The 26,076-nt window shown below is 52.2% G+C and overlaps 4 protein-coding genes across 13 annotated transcripts in view; 2 read left to right on the forward strand and 2 right to left on the reverse strand.

The window, feature by feature from the left end:
- Positions 1-9,478, forward strand: part of VPS11 (VPS11 core subunit of CORVET and HOPS complexes) — a 20,518-nt gene extending 11,040 nt beyond the window's left edge. For 4 of the 6 annotated variants that reach the window (XM_082683569.1, XM_082683570.1, XM_082683572.1 and 1 more), the window contains 12 exons: positions 683-930; positions 1,640-1,841; positions 2,240-2,391; positions 3,128-3,314; positions 3,937-4,083; positions 4,196-4,384; positions 4,495-4,656; positions 4,859-4,998; positions 5,083-5,285; positions 5,418-5,589; positions 7,566-7,788; positions 7,911-9,478. In XM_082683569.1, the coding sequence (XP_082539695.1) occupies positions 683-930; positions 1,640-1,841; positions 2,240-2,391; positions 3,128-3,314; positions 3,937-4,083; positions 4,196-4,384; positions 4,495-4,656; positions 4,859-4,998; positions 5,083-5,285; positions 5,418-5,589; positions 7,566-7,788; positions 7,911-8,075 (2,190 nt within the window). In that variant the 3' untranslated portion in view covers positions 8,076-9,478. The remainder of the gene's footprint in view (positions 1-682; positions 931-1,639; positions 1,842-2,239; positions 2,392-3,127; positions 3,315-3,936; positions 4,084-4,195; positions 4,385-4,494; positions 4,657-4,858; positions 4,999-5,082; positions 5,286-5,417; positions 5,590-7,565; positions 7,789-7,910) is intronic. The other 2 variants (XM_082683573.1, XM_082683574.1) reach the window with 1 other exon arrangement.
- Positions 9,479-10,051: 573 nt separating this feature from the next.
- On the forward strand, positions 10,052-17,924 carry HMBS (hydroxymethylbilane synthase). Of its 2 annotated transcripts, none has more exons than XM_082683641.1 (15): positions 10,052-10,242; positions 12,438-12,491; positions 12,841-12,913; positions 13,476-13,525; positions 14,053-14,108; positions 14,476-14,553; positions 14,766-14,843; positions 14,941-15,016; positions 16,107-16,220; positions 16,472-16,510; positions 16,755-16,874; positions 17,115-17,168; positions 17,306-17,392; positions 17,491-17,833; positions 17,879-17,924. In XM_082683641.1, the coding sequence occupies exons 1-14, from the start codon at positions 10,210-10,212 to the stop codon at positions 17,662-17,664; spliced, it is 1,086 nt and encodes a 361-aa protein (XP_082539767.1). In that variant the 5' UTR covers positions 10,052-10,209; the 3' UTR covers positions 17,665-17,833; positions 17,879-17,924. The 2 variants fall into 2 exon arrangements, with proteins under 2 accessions (XP_082539767.1, XP_082539768.1); XM_082683642.1 differs by having other exon boundaries at positions 10,058-10,242; positions 17,494-17,833.
- Positions 17,925-18,249: 325 nt separating this feature from the next.
- On the reverse strand, positions 18,250-19,484 carry H2AX (H2A.X variant histone; the record flags this gene model as incomplete). Its single annotated transcript, XM_082683671.1, has 1 exon — positions 18,250-19,484. One exon carries the CDS (start codon positions 19,482-19,484, stop codon positions 19,053-19,055), a length of 432 nt encoding a protein of 143 aa, XP_082539797.1. The 3' UTR covers positions 18,250-19,052.
- Positions 19,485-20,304: 820 nt separating this feature from the next.
- On the reverse strand, positions 20,305-25,645 carry DPAGT1 (dolichyl-phosphate N-acetylglucosaminephosphotransferase 1). Of its 4 annotated transcripts, none has more exons than XM_082683637.1 (9): positions 24,733-25,645; positions 24,278-24,398; positions 23,892-24,105; positions 23,496-23,642; positions 22,188-22,272; positions 21,647-21,835; positions 21,248-21,335; positions 20,933-21,088; positions 20,305-20,854 (listed from the first exon to the last, which is right to left on the reverse strand). In XM_082683637.1, exons 1-9 carry the CDS (start codon positions 24,891-24,893, stop codon positions 20,789-20,791), a joined length of 1,227 nt encoding a protein of 408 aa, XP_082539763.1. In that variant the 5' UTR covers positions 24,894-25,645; the 3' UTR covers positions 20,305-20,788. The 4 variants fall into 4 exon arrangements, with proteins under 4 accessions (XP_082539763.1, XP_082539764.1, XP_082539765.1 ...); XM_082683638.1 differs by having other exon boundaries at positions 23,892-24,089; positions 24,733-25,105; XM_082683639.1 differs by having other exon boundaries at positions 23,892-24,089; positions 24,278-24,486; positions 24,733-24,834.
- Positions 25,646-26,076: the final 431 nt, after the last annotated feature.

A 26,076-nucleotide genomic window follows, 5' to 3' on the forward strand; every position in this document is an offset into this window, starting at 1 on the left:
TTCTAACAGCCTACTCTCAGAAATAATCTTTTGGTAAAACAGTACAAGATTACTGTATTTCTAATGGTGGCAGGATTCCATTTGTAGGTAGTGATAGTATACACAGAGGAAGGCAGTGTGGTCCTTGCTTTCCTATATATATGTATCTAAGGATATATCTATATATCCTTATATAGATTAGATTTTATATATATAGATCTTATATATGTATCTATAGATAGGATGTATCTACCTATATATATAGATATCTATCTATATATAGATTTTTTTTTCCTTAAACAAAACCTTAGATTTAGAGATTTAGAGGATTAGAGAGAGTGCGCACATACACAAGCATGGAGCATGAGTGGGCTGGAAGGAGCAGAGGGAGAGGGAGACGCATTCACACATCCCCACAGAGCAGGGAGCGCAACATGGGGCTCGATCCCAGGACCCTGGGATCATGACCTAAGCTGAAGGCAGATGCTCAGCTGACTGAGGCATCCAGGCACCCCACACCTTCCCCCCAACCAGCTTATATATATAGTAGATGGATGATGATTAATGGACAAAGCAAACAGCCAGAGAAAGTCTTAGGGTGCTGTGAGTTAGAGAGAGAGCCAATGTGGAGTTGGGAATACCTTTGGGAAGGCTTAGATGCCCGCTCCTGAAAGGGAGCCTGTTAACTCCTTTCTTCTCACAGTCCTATATAGTTTCTGGAAAGGATTACCCTCGTGTGGAGTTGGACACCCATGGTTGTGGCCTGCGCTGCTCAGCCCTAAGTGACCCTTCACAGGATCTGCAATTCATAGTGGCCGGAGATGAATGTGTCTATTTGTACCAGCCTGATGAACGTGGGCCCTGCTTTGCCTTTGAGGGCCATAAACTCATCGCTCACTGGTTTAGAGGCTACCTTGTCATTGTTTCCCGTGACCGGAAGGTTTCTCCCAAGTAAGGACTCCAGGGAGAAGGAAGAGGGTATAGGGCTATCCTCGGTCTCCCAAATTCACATGATTTTTAAAATCCTAATGCCTGCATCTTGTCAATCTCCTACTTTTGTTTATGTAAATTATGCTTATACCTAGATTCACTTGTAATGTTTTTACTGAAAAAAGTATTTTTGCTACAGATGTTTGCCAAGCAGCCCTGGTGCACTAGAACACTCCAGAGGATTTGGGACTGCCTTTTTTTTTTTTTTTTTTTTTAATTCTTCCATCAATATAAATTGGGAGGAGGAACAAGGAAACAAGTAGTAGAGAAGTTGGAAAGGGCTGGGTGTGCAGGACATGGTATTTTTATCCTGAGCAACCTGAAAGGGGTGGTAGGATCTTCTGCATGAGGGAAGTGATCCCTGTCAGTGTTTGTTTTCACTCAGCACGAAGTGCAGCATCTCATATTTACCAGGTGCTAATTATGTTAAACAAATGAGTGTTTGGATGTTCTTAGTTTTTTAATCTATTGCTTATGTTAGTCATAGGATCCTGAAGGGTAAGATCTCTTCCTACAGCTGCCAGTGCAATGCTGCAATTACAAAATGTGCTGCTAGAGGGGCCGAAGGGCGGTTTGTCAGGGGTGGAATGGGCAGCACTAAAGTTGCGATGTAAGGGGTTGCTGAGACAGAGCGGTTAGAAATACCTGGTGCTTTTTCTTTTCCACACAGGTCGGACTTTACCAGTAGGGACTCCCAGAGCTCCGACAAGCAGATTCTCAACATTTATGACCTGTGCAACAAGTTCATAGCCTATAGCGCCGTCTTTGAGGATGTAGTGGATGTGCTTGCTGAGTGGGGCTCCCTGTACGTGCTGACGCGGGATGGGCGGGTCCACGCACTGCAGGAGAAGGACACACAGACCAAACTGGAGGCAAGGCCACCAGGTTCCCAGAGCTGGCCACAGGCACCCAGACACAGCTGTAGTAACAGGCTCCCCAAGTCACCTTGGCCAGGGTGTTTCCCTCCCTTTGGGGCACAGCCTTACCCAGGTCCCTTAGGGCAGAATTACAATGTAAATGACCTGGGATGGGATCTTAGAGGAAGATAATGGCTAGGAGCCCGAGTCCATTCTCAGGGTCTGCTCTTTCTGCCGAGAGACTTGCGCGGTAAAGCAGTGTTGGTCTTGGGGGTATCAGAGAGGTCTTGACCTATCTGGGATCTAGGCCGACCAGAAGTCCGGGACTGCCTGACTTGTGTATTGTAGGTGCATTGTGGGAAGGTGTCTTCTCTGGATGGCTTCTACCAATTTTTTAATCTCTCCCCTTCCAGATGCTGTTTAAGAAGAACCTATTTGAGATGGCCATTAACCTGGCCAAGAGCCAACACCTGGACAGTGATGGCTTGGCCCAGATCTTCATGCAGTATGGGGACCATCTCTACAGCAAGGGCAACCACGATGGGGCTGTTCAGCAGTATATCCGGTCAGTCCTGGGGTGCTTTAGGCTATAGCTCTGCATGCAGCCAGACAGGCTGATGCCTGGGCTTCAGTGAGGGGAGCAGACTCACCAGTAACCACCTTTTCCTGCAGGAACTGGGATGGCCTTGGTGAGAAGACAGTACACTTAATTGCAAAGGGTTAAATATTACATGACCAAGATAGTTGAGCCGATGAGTTTTAAAGTTGAACCTCTTGTTTTATACTTCAGCCTGGCCTTTGTTAATATCATTTTGGGAGCGGCCAGGGGTTCAATTGGTAGAGCATTCAGTTCTTGATCTCAGGGTCATGAGTTCAAGCCCCACGTTGGTCATATAGCTTAGTTTAAAAAAAAAAAATGTGTTTTGATCTGATTTTTTTAAGAGAAAAGGATATTCATCTCTTGGCTTCCACAATTTTTTCTCTTGGTACTAATTCTTGGAATTTTCTGCCCTAATAAGGGGTTTGAGGACCCTGTCTAGCTCCTTTCCCTACCTTTCTAGAATTCTTGTTTTTAGCCAAGTTTAAGAATCGGTGCTCTGGAGCCTTGCTTTCTCACATGGTCCATAATCCAGGAGCATTGGTATCATCTGAGTCTTTGTTAGAACGAGAGACTCAGGCCTTACCCCAGACCTCTTGAAACAGAATCTGCATTTTAAGAAGACCTGCAAGCGATTCCTATGCACGTGAAAGGTTGAAAAGTACACTGATGCAGATACTGTGTGATGCACGTGTCTCTCCAGAACCATTGGGAAGCTGGAGCCATCCTATGTGATCCGCAAGTTTCTGGACGCCCAGCGCATCCACAACCTGACCGCCTACCTGCAGACCCTGCACCGGCAGTCCTTGGCCAATGCCGACCACACCACCCTGTTGCTCAACTGCTATACCAAGCTCAAGGACAGCTCGAAGCTAGAGGAGTTCATCAAGGTGTGGGGGGTGTTAGTGGGAGAGTCCCTAAGGGTCCCACTGAGCATGAGGTGGCACTACCATGGCTTGCCCCTCAGCAGATGCTGGGAAAGGAAGGAGCTGACCTTATGTGGGGAACAGGATCCTCTGGTCTATAAACTGGGAAGAGGAACAGCCTTTGCTAGTTCTGTCCCAGCTCCCCTCTTGTTTTTTGATGCTTGGACTTGCCATAGTATCTAAGCTGGAATTAACATTGGGAGGCCCCTGGGTCCCCACAGGAGTCCCTGAAATAGTAGGGGCAGAGGAAGACGTTGGTTCTTAGAGACTTTCTGAGAAGAGGACATAATGTTCTAAAACAATGGGCTTTATTTATTTGCTTTACTATTATTATTATTATTGGTCTCCCACCGACCTGGCCTTGACTTTATTGTTATCTGACGAATCTGGGAGCACCTGCCTAGCTCAGTCAGTAGAGCCATGTGACTCTCGATCCTCTGGGTTGTGAGTTCAAGCCCCACATTAGGTCTAGAGATTACTTTAAAAAAGAAGAAGAAGAAGAATCTGGTCTTAGAATCAGATGCAGGTTTCCTCTCCGTTCCCCAACCCCATTTCTGTGAATGACTGTTTCATGTCTCCCTGTCAGACAAAGAGTGAGAGTGAAGTCCACTTCGATGTGGAAACAGCCATCAAGGTCCTCCGTCAGGCTGGCTACTACTCCCACGCCCTCTACTTAGCTGAGAACCATGCCCATCACGAGTGGTACTTAAAGATACAGTTAGAAGACATCAAGGTAAGTGAGACAGAGACCTGTTCTTTTGTTAGGACATTCTTGGAAAGATGAGCGTGCTTCCTGGTGGGTGAGGCAGGAGCACGCGCTTCCTCTGCCCATTACCTCTCTCCAGAATTATCAGGAAGCCCTCCGGTATATCGGCAAGCTGCCTTTCGAGCAGGCTGAGAGCAATATGAAACGCTATGGCAAGATTCTCATGCACCATATACCGGAGCAGACGACCCAGTTGCTGAAGGGGCTATGTACAGACTATCAGCCTAGCCTTGAAGGTCGAGGAGATCGGGAGGCCCCAGGCTGCAGGGTGAGACCTCAGGGAGAATGGCTTTTGGACATCAGGGATCACCTCGGGGGGCCTCAAGGAGACCATGCCCATTCACTCGGCCTCCTCCCTCCCCCTCTTCCCCACCCCAGGCCAACTCTGAGGAGTTCATCCCCATCTTTGCCAATAACCCTCGAGAGCTGAAAGCTTTCCTGGAACACATGAGTGAGGTCCAGCCCGACTCACCACAGGGCATCTACGACACACTTCTGGAGCTGCGACTGCAGAACTGGGCCCATGAGAAGGATCCCCAGGTGAGGCCTGGCAGATCTATGGTGCTCCTCTTCCACCTTCTGTGGTGGCCTTTTGCTGCCTTATTAAGACCAATAACACCTCACCCCCCGGGGGGCTGAGTGGTCCCTTGTGAAGAGATGGTTGAAGACGTGGTTGATTGGGCTTGTCGCGGAGACCCTGTGATTCTGCCCTCTGGCCAGCAGCACGCTTCTCCTTCCCTAGGTCAAAGAGAAGCTTCATGCGGAGGCCATCTCCCTGCTGAAGAGCGGCCGCTTTTGCAATGTCTTTGACAAGGCCCTGGTCCTCTGCCAGATGCACGACTTCCAGGATGGGGTCCTTTACCTCTACGAGCAGGGGAAGCTGTAAGATGTGGGCCAAGTTCGAGGAAGGGGGAAGGGTCCCGGTGTCCGGGGATGGCCGCTGAGTGTGCCCTGCCCTGGCCCCAGGTTCCAGCAGATCATGCATTACCATATGCAGCACGAGCAGTACCGGCAGGTGGTGGCCGTGTGCGAGCGCCACGGGGAGCAGGAGCCCTCCCTGTGGGAGCAGGCGCTCAGCTACTTCGCCCGGAAGGAGGAGGACTGCAAGGAGTACGTGGCCGCTGTGCTCAAGCACATTGAGAACAAGAACCTCATGCCGCCCCTACTAGGTGCTTGAAAGGACGGGGTAGTGGGGCCCAGGGGGGTGAGGGCCGCCAACAGCTCCCGGCAGGGGCTCTTCCATTCCATCCAGAGGGTGCTTCGTGCTTCATTGTCTCCTTTCCTTCCTGACCCAATCTCAGTGGTGCAGACGCTGGCCCACAACTCCACAGCCACCCTGTCTGTCATCCGGGATTACCTGGTCCAAAAACTGCAGAAACAGAGCCAGCAGATTGCACAGGATGAACTCCGGGTGCGGCGGTACCGAGAGGAGACCACCCGCATCCGCCAGGAGATCCAGGAGCTCAAGGCGAGGTACTTGGCAACTGGATACATGTAGAGGCCCAGGGGATGGCCTCGTTCTTCACCAGGTGTCACTAAATACTTTCCGTAGAGGGTTAGATGGAGCGTGTTCAGACATTTCATTCTTAAAGATCTGTCTTAATGGAGGAATTCCAAAGAATGGTTTATCCCATAGATCATTATTTATTGGACTTTGGAGAATGTTACTTATGGCAGGTACTCTTCTTTCTATAGGAGTCTGTGTTTTGTTTTGAAGATTTTATTTATTTATTTGAGGGAAAGAGAGAGAGAATGAGAGCAGAGAAGGTAAGAAGGAGAAGCAGACTCCCCATGGAGTTGGGAGCCAGATGCGGGATTCAATCCCAGGACTCTGGGGTCATGACCTGAGCTGAAGGCAGTTGGTTAACCAACTGAGCCACCCAGGTACCCCAGGAGTCTGTGTTTTACTTTTCCTAACAACACACCTAAGTTGTGGTTGGAAGCCATCAGAAGTAAAAAAAAAAAAAAAAAAAACTTGGCTTTAGAAGATAGAGGAAGTGGATAATTAGAAGTATTTGTACTGTATGTTAATCTCCTACTTTTAAGTTTTAATTTGCCCTTAACATTATAAAATATTGGGACGCCTGGGTGGTTCAGGTGGTTAAGAGGCTGCCTTTGGCTCAGGTCATGATCCCGGCGTCCTGGGATCGAGGTCTGAATCGGGCTCCTTGCTTGGCAGGGAGCCTGCTTCTCCCTCCGTCTCTGCCTGCCACTCTGCCTGTGCTCGCTCTCGCTTCTCTATGACAAATAAATAAATAAAATCTTTAAAAAAAATTATATTTACTAGAGAATAAGAGTTTTTCCATCCCACAAATATTTACTGAGCCCCTGTTACGTCTCAAGCACTGTTCTTTTTTTTTTTTTAAAGGTTTTATTTATTTATTTGACAGAGATCTCAAGTTGGCAGAGAAGCAGGCAGAGAGAGAGGAGGAAGCAGGCTCCCTGCCGAGCAGAGAGCCCGATGCAGGGCTCGATCCCAGGACCCTAGGATCATGACCTGAGCCGAAGGCAGAGGCTTTAACCCACTGAGCCACCCAGGCGCTCCTCAAGTACTGTTCTTAACAACACAGACAAAAAGCCCTGCTGTATGGCGCTTACAATGTAGAAATTGAAACAGACACTGAGTAAGCAAAATGTTATGTTAGATGATGATAGGGTCTAAGGAAGAATTGAGTTCAGGAAGGGGAGGAGGGTGCAGAACGTTCTCCTGTAGGAGATGGCCAGGAAAGGCCTCACCGGAAAGGTCACATCTGAGTAGAGACCTGAAAGACCAGTATAAGCGCCCAATTATGGAATGACTAAATCTCAGGGATGAAAGGTACAGCATAGGGGAATAGGACCAGTGGTGTGCTAATAGTGCTGTGTGATAACAGACAGTAGCTACTGGGGCACCTGGGTGGCTCAGTGGGTTAAAGCCTCTGCCTTTGGCTCAGGTCATGATCTCAGGGTTCTGGGATTGAGCCCCACATTGGGTTCTCTGCTCTGTAGGGAGCCTGCTTCCTCCTCTCTCTCTGCCTGCCTCTCTTGTAATCTCTGTCTGTCAAATAAATAAATAAATCTTAAAAAAAACACACACACACACATGGTAGCTATCCTCGTGGTGGGCGCAGCAGGACATAGATTCATCAGTCATGGTGTTGTACACCTGAAATTAACATGACCTATGTCAGCCATGCTGCAGTTTAAAAAAACAAAGATATGCAGGACAGTTTAGTGGTAGTTGTGAAAACTGAAAGCATTAGCTGGCCTTGCAGGGAGCGTGCTGAGACTGCAGGTCCAAGGCAGGGTGTCCTCATTTGATTCCCTGTTGGTGACAAGGGCAGGGCCTTGCAGTCCCTTCCAGGGACCTCTCTCTCCTCCTTGACGACTCCAGCTGCCTTCTCTCTGCTCCTGGCTCTCAGCTCTGCTCTCACTCTTTGCCACTCCCTTCTGGTCTCCCTTGCCTGCAGTCCGAAGATCTTCCAGAAGACCAAGTGCAGCATCTGTAACAGTGCCTTGGAGTTGCCCTCTGTGCACTTTCTCTGCGGTCACTCCTTCCACCAACACTGCTTTGAGAGTTACTCAGAAAGTGATGCTGACTGTCCCACCTGCCTCCCTGAAAACCGGAAGGTCATGGATATGATCCGGGCCCAGGAACAGAAACGCGATCTGCATGATCAGTTCCAGCACCAGGTGGGTGTGAGTGTGTGGTTAGCTGCCCCACTCCCTGAGCCTCACCAGAGCATCAGCTGGTTTCCTTCTCTCACTGAGGACTGGGAGACCTACAGTTCTGATTCTTCTCTCTTTCCCTGCAGCTCAAGTGCTCCAACGATAGCTTCTCTGTGATCGCAGACTACTTTGGCCGAGGTGTTTTCAACAAACTGACTCTGCTGACCGACCCTCCCACAGCCCGGCTGACTGCAAGCCTGGAGGCTGGACTGCAGCGGGACCTGCTCATGCACTCCAGGAGGGGCACTTAAGCAGCTTGGGGGGCGAGGTGTGAGAATAGGGGTGCAGCAGTGGAGACTCGGGGGACAGAGGGAGGGCTGTTGCACAGGAATCAGGCACACATGACCAGGACTACACCCTGATCCAATGCCATGGCCCTCAGGAGTAAAGGGGACTTTTTCTCCTTCCTTCTTTGGCCAGCCCGCCATTCCTCCTGTTGACTTTTTGAGCAGTGTGGATCATTCCAGACCAGCGGGGGAGGGTACCTCAGCAACCTCTGAGTATGAACAATAGCTGCTTTATTCTCTCTCCAAGAGCACCAGGCTGTGCTTGGGTCCTTGCTCCCAGAGTCTATAAATAAAAGAATATAATAGTTTGGGGGTTGAAGGGTTTATTCTGGGGACTTCATGGTGATTCGTAGCTGTGCAAACTGTACCTTTCCTCTGCTCTGGAGGACCCCCGCTTCCTTTCCTGCACAGTTCCTTGAAGACCGTGTTGGACAAAACCTCATTCCAGTAGTGGTTGGAGCCTGTGGCACCTGGTAGACTTTGATTTAGGAACCTCTGCAAAAGGCCTGATACCTTTCTGCTCCAAGAGCAGCCTGGACCAAGGTACCCAAAACAGCACCTGCTCTGTAGCCTGGCTGGTGTCTGTGGCTCTCGTGTCAATCACATCTTTAAGCAGGAGACAGATTCTGGTGGGGATCCTGGAGTCGAGGCCTGCCTTCCAGCAGTAGGTTGGTGCCTTGCTGGATTTAGTACCAGATGATAAGCAGGATAAAGAGCCCTTTGCCCTTGACTAAAACACTTATTTCCAACCTCTTCAAATTTGCCAGCTGAAGTTTGTGTTGCTAGGTGTCTGCCTATAATTTGCGTTACACTGCCTGTCAGAAAATTGCTCTGGGGCACCTGAGTGGCTCAGTTGGTTAAGCATCCAACTCTTGGTTTTGGCTCAGATCTTGATTTCAGGGTTGTGAGTTCAAGCCCTGCATTGTGCTCCAAGCTCAGCATGGAGCCTACTTAAAACATTTTTTTAAAAGGAAAACTGCTCCTATGGGGCTGTTTAGCCCAAGAAAGTAACCTTGGACGTTGTGCTTTAGGTAGTACTCAGAAGAGGTAGAGTACACTATATTTATCATGGCTAAAAATAGAGACTTTGGGTCAGCTGACCCAAGTTTGAATCCTAGTTTGATTTCGGGCATCTCTTACCTCCTCTGAGCCTGTTTCTTCTTACCTCCTCTGTACATCAGGAATGAGAACACCTTCCTCGTACAGCTGTTACGAAGGCCAAAGGAGCAATCAGGTGTCCAGTTCTTTTGATAGTGGTTAGCCCACGGGTGCTCAGTACATGGTTATTAATACTGTTAGTGGATAAAGCACTTTTCTAACACGCCCTTTCCCACTAACATTAATAAAGTGTTGGCACTCCCTCTTCAGTTATTTGTCTTTGATCTCTGAACCAGTTTCCTCAATTAAAAAGTAGGAATGTTAGCCTACTTCGGGGTTGTAGCGGAGCTAAGTTTTAACGGAACCAGAGGAGCACCACATGAGCTGCACTCCTTGGTTGTGCCACAGCTAGGAGAAAGCTGTAGCATTCCGGGGCGCCAATTTTCTGGAGCACCCTCTTGTTTGGAGGTGTCTAATCCAGCCAAGGGGCGTGGACGGGGCTCAAGGACGCGTTACTTTCAAACAGCATTTTAGGGTTAATACTCTCCCTTCGGGCAGGGCTCACTTTGGCTTGACTATCCCTTTGGGTGGCGGTCGGGGGGCTGCTCTGTGGGTGAATCTGAGGAGCAAATCTTAGTCCCTGACCATCAGCATTCTTGATTAAAATGAGGTGTATGTAAAAGAAATGAACAGTGAGGCCTGGGTCTCAAGGTAGGAAGACTGGGGCGGACGAGAATCCACCGTCTCCACCAGCCTGACGGAGCAGAGACGGTAACAGGTGGGTAAGGTCGTCTCTGTCGCAACCGTTCTAATTCCCGCCCCGAGGGTGGTCCTCCCGGCTGAGGGCGGGCGCCGGAAGTGACGCAGAGCCCTGAGTCTGAGGCTGCAGGAGGAGGTCGGTCCCGCGTGCACCCGCTGCCCGCTGGCCGGGCCCTCCGGCTCCCCCGGCTCCCGGGGGACCTCGGCGGCACGCCCACGGACCTACCTCCCGAGCACAGCCATGTCTGGCAACGGCAACGGGGCCGCGACAGCGGTGAGTACTGAGCGGGGGACTCTCGCAACTTCGGCGTTCCGGACTGGAGGCCCAACGATTGGCTCCAGGTTGCCACCCTCCGCCGTCTATTGGTCGGAGCGACTATCCGTCATTCCCCCCCCCCCCCAAACAGTTTTTAAAGGGCCAGTAGCTGGGTTGCCCTTAGGAAGGACAGGGGAACTGGGTGAGCGGTGGGGGCGGGGTTAAGAGTGGAAGGCTCGTCTGGAACGAAACCCGCATCCCTGCGGGCATCTGGGTGGGGTTCCGCCGTCCGTGCCTGGCATCCACGGCCCTAGATTTAATGACCCAGCCCAGGAAAGTTCTTCTCCCCCAGAGGAGGTGCTATCCCCGGGACCCTTTCACAACGAGACAGGGCCGAGGCGGGATTCGGCCACTTTGGGAATCTGTTTTAGTTTGGATCCCGAGAGGAGAGCGTACCCGCAAGTCCCCCACCTGCACACAAACTTCTTGGAAGTGCGCCTTCTTTCTTTTTTCTCTTTTAGCGGTCACCCAGCCCCAGCCTACTCTTAAGGTCCCCAGCTGAGACACACCTTTGGGTTACTGTGGTGGGTGGCGCGGCGCCCTTGAGTCTTCTCCCTAGCTCGCAGCAGGATCTCTGGGCTTGCATAGATGCAACTAAAGCGGGTGGAGGCCACTGCCAGTCTGAGATAAGAAAGAGATGGGGCAGCTGCTTATCTCCCGACGTGCAGCCTGCTGGGGAGGAGACGGATTTTTTGCCACTACGGACTTTCTTGAGCACTGGACGGGGAGTAGGAAAATCTGGATTCTGGCTCCAGCTTTTTTCCCATTATTAGCTGCGTGACTCTGAGCAAGTCATTTCACTTCTCAGTTTCTCCTGTAACATGGTCCCCGAGATACCTGCCCTGTCTACTTGATAAGAGTTTTCATGAAGATTAAAAGTAATTGTTCCAGCATATAGAGGTTTAATAAATATTTTTTAATGGAATAAAATATGCCATGCAGAATCGATGCAGTTAAGGGATTATTTCAACCTAGCAGTTTCTGGAACCTTAGATTACTTTCTGTGGGCTCCCAGTGGCCCAGAATTTTAGGGGCCATGTTTAGCATTTCAGGCCTAACCTGACTGGCTCAGGGTCCATAGGGTCCATAGGGTTTATTTATGGGAGAACTGATAGCAATGCTTTAGACTAGGGTCCAGGAGCAGCCAGCTGTCACATCCTCCAACAACAGAGGGCCCAGAGGCTTGCCTGCAAAGCACCTCCATGGGATGAAGATCTCAGAATAGGGAAAGTTGACATTATGTACAGTGCCTACTCTCTGATCTAGAAAGAGATAGGACCTCAGACTGAAGCACGCAGTTCTACCTGCATGGCACTGAACAGCTTTGTCACAGGTGCCTTGGCAGGAAGAAGAGGTGTGTCCCTTTGAGTTCCTAGCTTGGTCAGCAACGTTCCAGTATTTCTGGTTGGTGCGACCAGAGGTCGCACTCGAGGTGAATGGATGTTAGGCAGCTTAGCCTTTTAAGTCTTGTAGAACATCTGAGACAGAAAATACTAGGGTCCAAACCTCTTCATTTTATAGATAAACAGATACTGAGGAGATGATGTGCTCAAGGTCAGCCTGCCAAGAGGCTGAGCAAGACTCTCCCTAAGATCTGTTGACCCCAATCCTTTCTGTTGTGTTCCAACCGGATTATGGGATCCGTGGTGTGGCAGCTGTGGGGTAGCTGTTCCCATCAAGGTGGCAACACACCTGTGCCTGCTGTGCTGTGGATACCGAACTTGTCCTCAGTGACTCAGCGCAGTCTCGGCAGCCCTAGCTGCCCTGCCCCTGTCTGCTGCGGGAGCCTCCCTCCCTGTGGCCAGGCTGATGGGCCTTATCTCTTTACCCACCTGTCTGTGTGCAGCACTCCCACAGGCTTAGCCAGGATGGGCCTCAGGGCTCAGTGTCCGGTTATTAACGCAACAGCAACTGTGGGTCCTGCTGGAGCTTCCCTCAGGTCTCTGTTTCTTTCGATCCGTGAGGAGGGCAGAAGGTTCTGAGGAAGGTAAACGGATCAGGGTCAGAGTATTTCCCCACACCAAGGCTCAGCAGGCCGCAGGCCAGGGGCTGAGGTCCTTTGCTTCCAGGCCCGTGATTCTGGTTCTTGGACAAGGTGTTGAAGAACACAAGGAACAGAGGGGATTGTGACTTGGGGATTTTTTTTTCTGCAGGAAGAAAACGGCCCAAAGATGAGAGTGATTCGTGTGGGTACCCGAAAGAGCCAGGTTAGTACAGTTACCAGGCGGAGGAAGTTGGTGGGAAGAGTTCTGTGCTGGCGGTATCACAAGCTGGGGGGCCCAGAGGGTTAATTCCCAGGATCTCAGAAATGGAAGATAAATGGAGTGGCGGGGTTTTAAATCCCATGGAGAATGGCATATTGCATTCTGTGGAGAGAGGGTCTGGGCAAGCTGTCGGGGTATAGAGAGGTCCCAGACCAGACCCCTCTCCTTCCCAGGTAGGCATTCAAACCCTTCTCTGAATTCCGGCTCCTTCAGTATGTCCCTCACCCAGTGAGGGTGTGAGCTTTGGGTAGTGGCAGGGAAGGATAGGACTAATCGGAATGTTTGCCTCCAGCTGGCTCGCATACAGACAGACAGTGTGGTGGCAATGCTGAAAGCCTTCTACCCAGGTCTGCAGTTCGAAATCGGTGAGTTTTCTGGACAGGAGTGGAAGCTAAAGGGAAGGAAGCCCTTCTGCCCCCAGAGAGGCAAACACAGCATTTCTGGCTTTCCCTAGGCTCAAAGCTTCATCCCATTGCCTCTGAGAATTTTTTTTTTTTTTAAGATTTTATTTATTTATTTGACAGAGAGACAGCACAAGCAGAGGGAGCAGCAGGCAGAGGGAGAGGGAGAAGCAGGCCCCGGAGCAAGGAGCCTGATGTGGGGCTCCATCCCAGGACCCCCAAATCATGACCCGAGCTGAAGGCAGACACTTAACCCATTGAGCCACGCAGGCGCCCCACCTCCGAGAATTTTTGGCTGTCCCCAGTTGGAGGGCCATTTCCTCCTCTGAACACTTCCAACTCTGACTTGCTGGGCCAGCCTGGCGTTTAACACTTCTGCTTTGGGTCTTTCTATTGGGGTGTTTAGTCCTCTTCCTAGCTCATTACACTCCTAGAGGGCAGGGGTTGGGGTATATGTGCCTCTGCATCCACCCTGCTGGGCTCAGGAAATACTGATCAGTGAGCTTCTGGTTGGTTCTCTCCTCAGTTGCTATGTCCACCACAGGGGACAAGATTCTTGATACTGCACTCTCTAAGGTAACATATTCCCCCCAGTCCTTTTCCCTCCCTCCTCTTTCCTTCCCCCAAGAGATTCACTCTGGGGCTCTTTCTTTTTTCTTTCTTTCTTTTTCTATTTTGTAATTATTGTTTGTAAATATTTTATTTATTTATTTGAGAGAGTACGAGAGTAAGAGAGCGTGTGCACAAGGGAAGGGCAGAGGGAGAGGGAGAAGCAGGGAGCCCAAGGCAGCACTTAGTCCCAGAACCCCAAAATCTTGATCCAAGTGGAAGACAGAGGCTTAACTGACTGAGCTTACTCAAGCGCCCTTTATTTTTTATTTTTAAAGATTTGTTAATTTAATTGAAAGAAAGAAGTCTGGGAGGGAGGGAGCACAGTGGGTGGAAGGGGCAGAGGGAGGGGGAGAAGCTGACTCCCTCCCTGAGCAGAGAGCCGAACATGGGGCTTGATCCCAGGACCCTGGGATCATGACCTGAGCTGAAGGCAGCCACTTAACCGACTGAGCCACCTAGATGCCCCTCTCAGGCTCTTTTTTGACTGGCAGATTGGAGAGAAGAGTCTGTTTACCAAGGAGCTGGAACATGCGCTGGAGAAGAATGAGTAAGTGAAAGACCGTTCTTACACAGTCTCTTGCTAGGACCCCTGTGCACATCACACCTGGATATCAGCTAGACTATGGGGCTTCCACCTTTGGATAGCCTAGAGGGAGGCTCATATGTGGGTTTCTCAGGCCTCAGAAAAGGGGAGTGTCCTGGTTCTGAGCGATCTGGCTGCCTGGAAGGCAGGATTGGCTGGGGAAGGGGGACAGAAGGGAGGGTGAAGGGCTCAGGGTCCTGAGGTCTTGGGCAGGCCCGCTTCCTGATCTGCTCTAAGCACACCACTAAAGTAGAGGTGGGCATAGGTGGAGGAGGGGTGGGAGCCTGCTGCTGGGATCCCTTCTCCTTGCCTCCCTCTTCCATCTCTCTAGAGTGGACCTGGTCGTTCACTCCCTGAAGGACCTGCCCACTGTGCTTCCTCCTGGCTTTACCATCGGGGCCATCTGCAAGTAAGAACCATGAAGTCGGGCGTGAGGTGGGGGGAGGCATCATGTTAAGCTCTGCTTTTCCCTTTGGGACTCTGCCCTGTGCCTCTAGGACCAAGGAGTGTCAGGCATGGCAGGAAATTGAGAACATGCCAGCTAGTTGGTTATGGAGAGAGCCTGGAAGTGACCTGCACTGAGATCTCGTCCTCATTCTTTGACTTTCCCTCTGTCTCCAGGCGGGAGAACCCTTATGATGCTGTTGTCTTTCACCCAAAATTTGTTGGGAAAACCCTAGAAACCTTGCCAGAGAAGAGGTGAGTGGGGCCTGGATAAGCATCCTGGTGGGACATGCACAGATGGTGGAGGGCTGGGAGCAAGAGGAGGAAATCTCATTTTAAACCCTCTGAGCAGTGTGGTGGGAACCAGCTCCCTGCGGAGAGCAGCCCAACTGCAGAGAAAGTTCCCACACCTGGAGTTCAAGAGCATTGTATCCTTTCCAAGGAGGGAGGGGCCCGTAGTCAAGGAGGAAGGCTGGGTCCAGAGGACCCAGGGAGTCATGAGAGCAAAAGGAGCTTCCAGAGGAAGTGGGCATGGGCCAGTGGAGTGTCTATTCTCCAGTGTCTGCCCTGTCATTCCATCTACCCATCCATCCATCCATCCATTCATAATCCTTTCATGTTTTCTTAGCCCCAGGCCAGTGCCTGGCACTGGGGACAATGGTGAGCAAGACCAACGTTGTCCTTGCTTATAGAGTTTTACATTTTTGTTCTGACGACAAATGAGCATTGATAATACAGAGTGGTACTGAACAGTGATTACTTGGGAAGTGGGGGGAGGAGGAGGGTGCTTCCCTTTTATTTCATATTCTACTGTATTTTGATATTCTAAGCATATCGAGTGTTTTATAAAGCTAATTTTCAAAATAGTATGTGTTAAGCACTCCCATGCACAAAGTAGGGAATTCTCTGGAAGCTTCTAGCTGGAACATCTGTAACAGACTTGGGGGTCAGGGAATGCTTCTCAGAGGTCTTATAACCTTGTCAAGTTAGTTAACTTCTCTGTATCATTTTCCTCATCTGTAAAATGGAAGTAATTAGAATACCTACCTCACTGGGTTGTGGAAATTAAATAGGAGTAGGTAACGCACTTTTGTTTATTTATTTTATTTAATTTTATTTTATAATATTTATTTATTTTATGTATATTTATTTTTATTTTATTTGTTTGCCAGAAAGAAAGAGCGAGCGAGCGCACACACAAGCAGGGGGAGCAGCAGAGAGAGGGAGAAACAGGCTCCCTGCTGAGCAAGGAGCCCATTTCAGGACTCAATCCCAGAACCCTGGGATTATGACCTGAGCCGACAGCAGACGCTTAATGAACTGAGCCACCCAGTGAGTCCCTGTAAAGGACTTTATCAGCGTCTGGTGTGTAGCTCAAGTGTAATGAAGTAAATGTTAGCTGTAATCAGTAAGCAGAAGACCAAAGGAGAGATGTTAGATATAGAGAGACTCAGGCAGGGGGAGCAGTGTGAGGCTTGGGACTGCCCAATGCTTGTGGTCCTTAGCATCTTCCCACAGCGGGGAAACCTCAACACGCGGCTACGGAAGCTGGATGAGCTGCAGGAGTTCAGTGCCATCATCCTGGCCGCCGCTGGCCTACAGCGCATGGGCTGGCAGCACCGCGTGGGGCAGGTAGGGGTTGTCCCTGTTCCAACCCCAGTTAATCTTCTTCCTTTTCCTGCCTGTATTCTCTTTCTGAACACCCTGTCTCTAACAGTATAAGCAGGACATGGGTCCCAGGCTGTGAAGATTGGGGATCAAATGTCAGAGTCCCGCTTTTGCCTATTTAAGCTTTCTGTGTGGTAGGGAAACCCCTTCTCACTATTGTCTGCTTTTAGCCACCCCCATCTCCACCCTTTTGACTGCCTATTCTGCCCCTGCAGATCCTACACCCAGAGGAATGCATGTATGCTGTGGGTCAGGTATGTTTGACCAGGGAAGCCATGGGTTGATGTGCCCTTTCTTCTGCTGTCAACCAAAAAGCTGGTCTCAGAACCTTCTGCATCTACATCTCCCAGCATGAACATTTCTAGGGAGGGGCAGGCCTTGGGAGGCTTCTGGGCTGAAAGGGACGGTGGGGAGCATTTAGAGGTGGGCTGGTTCCTGTCCTCACCTCCATTGGTTGGGGAAAGATTAGGCCTGATATCTTGGGGGTTTCTCCATCAGGGAGCCCTGGGCGTGGAAGTCCGAGCCAAGGACCAGGACATGCTGGATCTGGTGGGTGTGTTGCATGACCCGGAGACTCTGCTTCGCTGCATTGCCGAGCGAGCCTTCCTGAGGCATCTGGTAGGGTCCATGTTCCATCGGTGGAGGGGTGGGGACTTGAGGAGTTGGGAATAGTTGAGGAGGAGATTTCTCATATTCATGCTCTTTATTGAGTGGTAACTCATTCTTGAATGTATGGACAAGACCCAAGTCTGGGCCCCTGCCTGTCTCAGTTACGTCTTCTGAGGTCTCTATCTCTGACGGCTCTGGCCGAGTGGTGCTGTTGAGTCCCTAGCTCACACGGAGAACTTCTCATTGCAGGAAGGAGGTTGCAGTGTGCCAGTGGCGGTGCATACGGCTATGAAGGATGGGCAAGTACGCAGGGGAAGGTGGGAGGGAAGGCTGGTAAGGGAGCACCGTGACACGTTCTGTGTATCTCGAGTTGCCCGCGAGAGCCCGGGTTTCTAATAGTTCTCTCAGAATATGCTGAGGTAACCTGTTTTCTTTGCCAGCTGTACCTGACTGGAGGAGTCTGGAGTCTAGACGGCTCAGATAGCATGCAAGAGACCATGCAGGCCACCATCCGGGTCACTGCCCAGGTGCCAAAGCTGGAGGGTGAGGGAGAGGGGGAGAAAACAGACCTGCCTGGTACCTCCTCTATCCTGCTGACCAGATCCCACCTCCTTCCCTCACCTAGCAGGAAGATGGCCCCGAGGATGATCCGCAGCTGGTGGGGATCACTGCCCGGAACATTCCACGAGAAGCCCAGCTGGCTGCTGAGAACCTGGGCATCAGCCTGGCCAGTTTGTTGCTGAACAAAGGAGCCAAGAACATACTGGATGTTGCACGGCAGCTTAATGATGCCCACTAACTGGTCTGTGGGGCACACAGGTGCCTGGGTCGCTATTGTTCAGTGCCTACCTCCCAGCCCTCAGTGCCCCATCCTCACTGCTTCCTGGGAGTGATTACCCCAGGGGATTGAACTGCAAGGTCAGAGACTTGCCTCACCTTGGGGCTGTGGGGAGTGCCTTGCCTCCACAGTAGGTGGGGGTTTTATCTCTTTAGAGAAAAAGTTCAAGCCACAGCCTTCGAATGTAACCAACTCAACTAATAAACCAGCTCTCAAGGTGACTTTGTTTTTGGTGGGGTTGTAGCAAAGATAAGGACAGACACAAAGCCTGTACTCTTCAGAGGCTGGGACCTCTGTGCAAAGTTCTCCTGGAATGTTCTTTGTTCCTGCCACAGTTCTCATTTCAAACAACAAATGGTCTCCCATGAAAAAGAGTGGTGATCGGAGAAACGTAGGACTTGCCCCTCTCCAGCTAGCCCATATGGACATCCGATAGGTGGGCCATGTGTCAAGGAGTCCCCAACCCCCGCGCACCCCTCCCTCAGAATAGGAGTCTACAAAGTCGCCAGTGCTACAACTCTTAAAGAATGACAATAGACACTGCTTAAAAAAAAAATCCTTTAATAAAATTAGTCCATCTGAAACTCCCCTTTACAGTGAGGTCCTAGTCTTGGGTGGGTTGTAGCTGCGAGTTTCCAGTTCCGAAGCAATCGGAGGCTCAGTGCAGACGCGGGCGGACCGGCCGGTGCTGGTACGGAGGTGCGTGGCCCGCGGAGTGGTGGCCCGGAGGGAAGTGGGGCGAGCGGCAGAGCCCGAGGGCCCAGCTGCGGTCACCGCGGGCGCGCGCACACCTCCTGTGGTCCCCACTGCCCGCGGGGCGCAAACCAGGGCCCCCGCCCCTCCCCCGCCGAGGCCCAGGCGGCAGTCCCCGAAGCGTCCGGCCCGCGGGTGCAGACGGCGGGGGTCGCCAGGGCCAACAGTGTACGGTTCTTCCCGGCCGCGTCTGGAGAGTCCTGGCCTCGGCGCGCACCTCGGCCCTGCGTCAGAGCGGCGAGCAGCTCTTCCAGGAGGCGCCGCGGCCTCCCTGCGGCCCATCGGCGGTTCCGGAGCCCGGGCGGCTGAGTCACGGGCGCCGCGCACCCCCGGCCCTCTCCCGGCGGCGGCGCTCGGGCCTCTGCGCCAGGCAAGTCGGGCCGCCCCCCGGCCTGGCGGCAGCGGGCGCGAGAACCCGCGGGCCCGCGCGGGGGAGGGGCGGGTCGGGCGGCGGCGGCGACGCGAGAGGGGGAGCCGAGCGCCGCGGCCACCCGCCCCAGGCCCGACGTGGCTCAGCTCTTTCCGTGAGGGCGGTGGTGGCCCTTAAAAGGGCCTTTGTGGTGGCATGGGGGGGCCGGCTGCGGCGCGGGCGCCCCTCAGTACTCCTGAGAGGCCTGGGTGGCCTTCTTGCCCCCCGCGGGCGCCTTCGGCCCCACGGTGGCGCTGGTCTTCTTGGGCAGCAGCACGGCCTGGATATTAGGCAGGACGCCTCCCTGGGCGATCGTCACGCCGCCCAGCAGCTTGTTGAGCTCCTCGTCGTTGCGGATGGCCAGCTGCAGGTGGCGGGGGATGATCCGCGTCTTCTTGTTGTCGCGGGCCGCGTTGCCCGCCAGCTCCAGGATCTCCGCGGTGAGGTACTCGAGCACCGCCGCCAGGTACACCGGCGCGCCGGCGCCGACCCGCTCGGCGTAGTGGCCCTTCCGCAGCAGCCGGTGCACGCGGCCCACTGGGAACTGGAGGCCGGCGCGCGACGAGCGCGACTTGGCCTTGGCGCGGGCCTTGCCGCCGGTCTTGCCGCGGCCAGACATGCTGCGCGAGGTAGAAGAGCGGTGAAAAGGGACGCCTCGAACCGAACCAACGAACTGCCGCCCGCCGCAGTCCAACTGCTGCCGCGCGCGCCCAGGGGCCGCCCTTATAAGCCCCCAGGGCACACCTCCGCGCCCTCCTGATTGGCTCTTTTCTCGAATACCCGCCTCCGGTTGGCTGCGGTTAACCCTTCCGTGACGCGCCACGGCTGAGAGAGCGCGCCCGCCGATTGGCCCAATTTGAAAACCTTTTGCCCGGGGAAAAAGGCGAGGAGGAGTGGTAGCACGCAGCCAGCCAACCCCTCCCTGAGCGAGCCAATCCACTTGAAGGGCGCCAGATTTAAACGCTACAGCTGGAGCCCAGAACCGGAAGACAGAGAGGGTGGAGTCTGAGCCACCCCAAGAGCCTCTGGGAAATCTGTGAGGGCCTAGGATTTTTAAAGGAACGGGGTCTGCGCCACTGCCCTCCCTTCCAGGTCTGGTCACTCTCCTTCTTTCTCCCTCCTCCCACCCTGCAAAGGGAAAGTGAAAGAGAGAGGAAATGGGATCCCTTCCCTCTGTGCCCCTCAAAAAGTTCTGTCCCACACCAGACAAAGGTAACTTTAACCTTATGGCTCTCCCCGCCACTTGAAGTGTGAGGATTTCAATATTTATTCAACATGTTCCGTCTGATCTCAGTTCTTTCTGTTCACTTCTTGTTACAAGGAGCCTGCTATGCTGAAAGGAAAAGGACTGGGCAGAGGGATGGGCATCCTCTTGGCTCCACCAACCCTCCCAACCTACCCTCAAATGCCCATATAGGAAATATACTTACAGGAACAACAACAAGAAAAAGACAACACTTTATTGTCACCACTGGGAGCACCTGGCTCCCGCCCACCCCCGCAGTCTGCCCTTACTAATCAGAATACTTAATTTATAGTCAAATATCAAGTAATTTTAAAGCCTGTGTCCCTATCCCGCAGCCAGGGTTCTTTCCCCAGGCCCAACATATTCCTTGAGAGTCCGAGTCGTGGGTAACTGCATAAAAGTGGCAGTATCCCACCTCAGGAGGCTGTAAAGACGGGACGGAAAGGGAGAGTGGCAGCTGAAGGAAGCCACAGGCAAAGTCCAACAGTCAGTAGAGGGCAAGTCATGCCCAAGATGTCAATAATCACAGCGAAACGGAATCACTAAGTATAAAATCTCGGGGAGAAGAAGAAGTGGTGGGTAGAGGCCTGGGCCAGGAGGCATTCCTGGTCAGGAAAGAGGTTGGCCTGAGTCAGGAACCCTGCAGACTGTCCAGTAAAGGGCAAGCATCGGGGGACTCAGACATCGTAGAATAGCCGGACAAGCTGGTACCGGATGGAGAAGGTGACGGCACTGCCAAGGATCTGTGAGGAGAAACACACTAGAGTCAGAACCATGGAGAAAGGGAAACAAGGAGCTATAAAGCCCTTCCCTGACCACACCTGTAGCAGCAGCAGGAGCAAGGTCAGGTTTCTCTCATGCATGGGCCCGATGACCTTAAGGAGTAAGTTGATGAGGGTCATGTTGTTACACTCCGTGAAGCCGCCATCCTCATGCTCGCTCTGGCGCACTGTCACTAGCTGGAGGCTCTCTGCTACCTGGAGGGGCCAGAGGTGGAGAGAACTTCAACTCTGCTTCAGCAATGGAGATCTGCTTCGTACTTCCAAACTCCCCTTGGATCTGATGCAGGCCTAGGATCCCCAGTCCCTGAATTCCGAATGACGGCCTAGAGCCTTACCTCCTTGTTACCCTGTTACCTTTAGAATAAAGGTGCCCAAGAAAGAGAGGTTCTTGGTCTTGAACTTGGAATAGCTCATCTCCAGTTTGCCTGTCTTGGTATTGAGTCTGCAGGGGGAAGAGAGCTTTATGTGACTGGGCCACTACTCCAAGAACTCTCCTCACTGTGGTCAATTAATAGGAAGAGCACCAAACATGGCATCAAACGATCTAAGATCTATTTCTGGCTCTGCTTACTACTGTGTGATCAGAGCTATTAAATTATGTAGGTGGATGTGCTCTGTAATTTAGAAGGGCTAACCATGTAGAAAGAGCCCTTCTTTGGGCCCACTCCCTTTGCACAGCAGATGTATAAGGCTGGCTTTACGCATCCCAAGTGAAAAAGCTACGATGTCCCTTTCAAGCCCCAAAGTGGCTACCTGGGAATACGGTGGCGAGGGCAGGGTATGATATGCAGGAGCTGAGGCAGTGAGTAGAGGAAGTTGAACACCTGGGGCATGAAGAAGAGTAGCATGGTCTTGCTGAAGTGTCCCAAGATGCCCACCACGGCAAAGGTCATGCCAGCAAAGTAACAGAAGGTATCTCCCACAAACACCCGTGATGGGTACCTGTGTGGGGGAGAGGATCTGAGCCAATGGTGGAGGCACTATCCATCTATTCTCTCCCACCCCCTGGGCCCTGGGCTAGCCCTGACTCTAGTTCTGGCCCAGAGGAGACTCTAGCTCTTCCAGCAACTGTCCAGGACCCAAGGCCCTGCGTTCATCTCTTCCGGGGGCTCCACACCACTTCTTTCTAACTGCGACTGGGCAGGGAGCAATTGAAGAATATTTCCAACGAGAGATCCAGAAAACACTCAACGTAGGTGTGCGCAGGTTTAGCCTCTCCAGGAGCTGGGTCATGACCAGGACCATACTCATTCTACCATCACATAGCTATCCCCCTAGCCACAGGCCCACTTACCAGTTATGGTAGAGCAATCCCAAGGTGGTGAAAAAAAAGGGTATCATGAAGTAGAGGGAAAAGACATGATCATCTCGACAATCACCTTTGGAAGCAGGAGAAAACGAAAGGAGAAGTTGATAGTACGTCCCTGCATATCTGGGTCCTATTTTTGTCTCTAAGTTCTGTCACAAGGGGTACTCTCCATGTCTCCCAAGTCACATTCAAGAACTCACTACGCCTTTTTTGTCACCCAGGCAATTCCTAATATTCCACTCTAGTTCATGAACCCTTCCTAAGTGAGTTACTGTCTTCAGTTTAGTTTAGATCAGTCAGACCTAGGTTTGAATACCAGTTTTACTTCCTGTGTGACCTCGATCATGACATATTTAAATTCTCTTGCCCCCAGTTTCCTCCACTATAAAATATGGTTCACAAGAATCCCTGCCACATGTTACAAAATTTAAATGAGATAATGCTTTAAAAGTGGTTGTTTTTTTTGTTTGTTTTTAAGATTTTATTTATTTTCCAGAGAGAGAAAAATAGCGCACAAGCAGACAGAGTGGCAGGGAGAGGCAGAGAGAGAAGCAGGCTCCCCGCTAGCAAGGAGACCAATGTGGGACTCGATCCCAGGACCCTAGGAACATGACCGGAGCCAAAGGCAGCAACTTAACCCACTGAGCCACCCAGGCGTCCCTAAAAGTGGTTAGTTTTAATAAGCATTGATATCCATCAGCCAAAGACCACCAGAAACACACCTGCACACAAAGCTGGGTTTACTGACTTGTAACAAGGGAAACATTGGAGACCACACACCACAGGCAACCATGGGATGCCTCAGTAAAGAGGTATTAGGAGGATTTGTTTTAAGTGATTCTGGGGAGAAAACAAGGGGGTGGAGTTTTGCCCTAGACTGGGTGCTGTCAATGGAAGTAATTGTATAAGTGAGCATTTCAGTTTTGTCTAAAAAACTTGAGGAACTGGTATCAGAAGGAAGCAGCAATTGCTCCTGTTAGCCAGAAGAGGGAGACCTTAGTCATCTTTGAAGGATGCACAAAATGTGGTTCTGTCTATACTTGAACAAGTTTAGGAAGGGACCTGGGTTTACTCTGTATCATGGTCATAGACTGACGCTGTCTGACTTAGAAGTTCTGTGAAATGGTTTACATTCAACAAAAGACTATGGCCTACCTATTAGTGCCAATCCAACTAAAAATGACAGGGCTGCTATTTTTCTTTCTTAACATTCCCCCCGGAACTCCTCAAAGTCAGGTATCAGGCAACTTCCTTAGCACTCAGACTTCTCTCCCTACTCCCAAACCCACCTACCTTCTAGCTCCACCAGATTGAAGATGATGATGGAAGCAGCAATGACTAGTGACTGGCCAGCCTCTAGGCCATTAATTCCTGCTAGGATATTGATGGCATTGGTACAGAACACTGCCAGCAGCCCCATGTAGACATAGTACAGGATCCCTGGGGGAAGAAGACAGAAGTGTGCCACCCATAGAAATGAGGACTTAAGGATATTCTACTGAAAAAAAGTGGTGGGGACAGAGGATTGGACGAAGGACCAACAGAAAGGATCTTAGAAGACACAGGGACAAGTCAGGGACACTTGGAGGAGAATCTGGAGTACCAGGAATGATGCTCTGCTAGGTATCTCCCAGGGTGAGGGTTTCCTGAAGTAGGGGCCACAGGGTCAGTGGTGGCAGGGCTACTCACCCAAGTCCAGGTGCAGGCCAAGAATGGGCCGGAAAGGCTTGGGCACCACAATGGTCGTGTTGCCAAAGTTGGTGAAATAGACCATGAGAAGAGGTAGTGAGGCAGCTGTAGGCAGCAGCAGCTTATGACGCCAGCGCAGATTCAGTACATCATCCGCAAAGCCCAGGAAAATCATGCAGCAGATGGCAAGGAGCGCACCTATCAGGGCCACAAACTGGGGGAGGCTCGGGCAGGTCACAGCTCAAGCCTGCGCCCACTTCACCTTTCAAAACTACCTGTCTTTTTGCTCGATCCACAGCCCCTCCACCCAAACCCAAACAACCCCAGCTCTCTCAGGTAGCTTCCAGACCCCGGCCACAAGCAACCGCCCCCACTCACCCACTTACTTCATGGTGCGGGAAGGCTTTACACCGCTCCTCCATAAAGCAGTTCAGGAAAGGGAAAGGGATGAAGCAGAAGAGGATGATAAGGAAAACAGCACCGCTGATCACTCCCTGGGACTCTGGGCTGTGGCCCAGCAGCAAAGGGAGGGGGCGGAGGGAGAGGAAAGGGGGCGTGGTCACTCACTAGTGCGGGCCCACCAGTGCGGGCCCATCTAAGGAGGAAAGGGGGTGGGGAAGGCCACCAGTGCTGGAATCCCTGATACACCCGAGGGTCCCCTCAACCACAACATCCCTTCCCAGTGTTAGCCAGTGCTGCCCTTCATCTCCCAGAATCCCGAGCTGTCGGCAGAGTTAGGGCTCCGTCTCCGCGGGGTCAGGCACCCCAGTTCCCGCCCGTGCCCTGCGGGCCCCTTCCTCTGCCCTTGCCTCCCGCCCGGTACCCGGGTGCCACCGCTCACATTTGCTGCCGGCCGATTTTGTTGAGGTCCTGGCCACAGAGGTGCGCGGCGATGAAGTGGCCACGGAAGGCGGGGATGAGGGTGACTGTGGCCACAAATCCCAGCAGCGAGCCGATCAAATTCACCAGTAGCGGCATTGGCAACTCCGGGAAGGCCCACATGACGACCTGGCAGGGGCCCCGCTCCGCCACCTCCTCAGCTAACGGACAAGCCGGGCGGAAGCCTTGAGCCTCCGGCAGAGAGGAGTGGCCGCTCCCCACAGGCTGGGTCTTCCCACAGCAGCCTGAACGAAACCTAACAACTCTGACTTGAGGCGCGCTCAGGACTCCCGCGAGCCTCTACAGCGCAACCTCGGCTGTGCCCCCAAGGCACTTGCATACCCAGTGTTTCCTCCCGGATCTTGTTCGCAGAGCAACCAGCGTCCTGGAAGGCGGCGGCGGCCATTTTTAATATGGGCACGTAAAGAAGGGGAACCCAAATTGTCCTTTAAACTCTATCTTTATTTGAGAGTGTTCACCACGAGGGTACTGGGAAAACAACTAAATACAGACAAACAAAAGCGGATACTCTCCTAACGCCATATTTAAAATGTATAGCCCGAACCGGACAAACTCTGCCCGGTTCCAAGATGAACACCTCCTGTCCCACGTGTCTGACACCGCTTACTCCTGGTTCCACGTCAGTTTTAGGTCCGCCGGCCGCAGCCGGTCACGTTTAAAGGGCCAGTACCCCGCGTTTCCTCTGGGCTACCCCTGGAGCGGGGAAGATGGCTCTTGGAAGCAACGGGGTAGGCAGGAGGGACGAGGGTGAGGAGCCTCTCCTGCTCGCGGTAGAAAACCTGTTGCCAACGTAGTCGGAAGTCAAGGTAAACGCAGCTTAGTTCCCGGGAACGCAGCTACACTTCAGAAGCTGCTGCAAATTCTAAAGCCGAGACACTTGATAAGTCCCTCCCACTCCTCCCACTCCTCCCACTGCTCCCACTGCTCCCACTGCTCCCACTCCTCCCACTCCTCCCACTCCTCCCACTCCTCCCACTCCTCCTACTCCATGTTTTCCTTGTCCTCGAGTCAGGTACTTTGCCTTCATCATCCCACCTACTTCTGCCCCCGCAGCAGCAGTAGTTGCCCAGCAACCCAGCGGGGCACTTCACCACTGAAGGGACTGGCAGTGCCCTCCGGTCTTGAATTTAACCCGGGATTTGGCTTTTCCTTGGTCCTCCATTGTGCCAAGCTCCCAAATCGAGGAGGGGAGGCTGTGTCTAAGGAAGCAAGAGACTCAGCCCCACACGTGCCTTCCTGCGGGCCCTCTTCCTCCAGGTTACCGTGCCTTCTGCTTGGCACCTGT

Source organism: Mustela nivalis (assembly GCF_964662115.1).
Source record: "Mustela nivalis genome assembly, chromosome: 9".
Classification (NCBI taxonomy): domain Eukaryota; kingdom Metazoa; phylum Chordata; class Mammalia; order Carnivora; family Mustelidae; genus Mustela; species Mustela nivalis.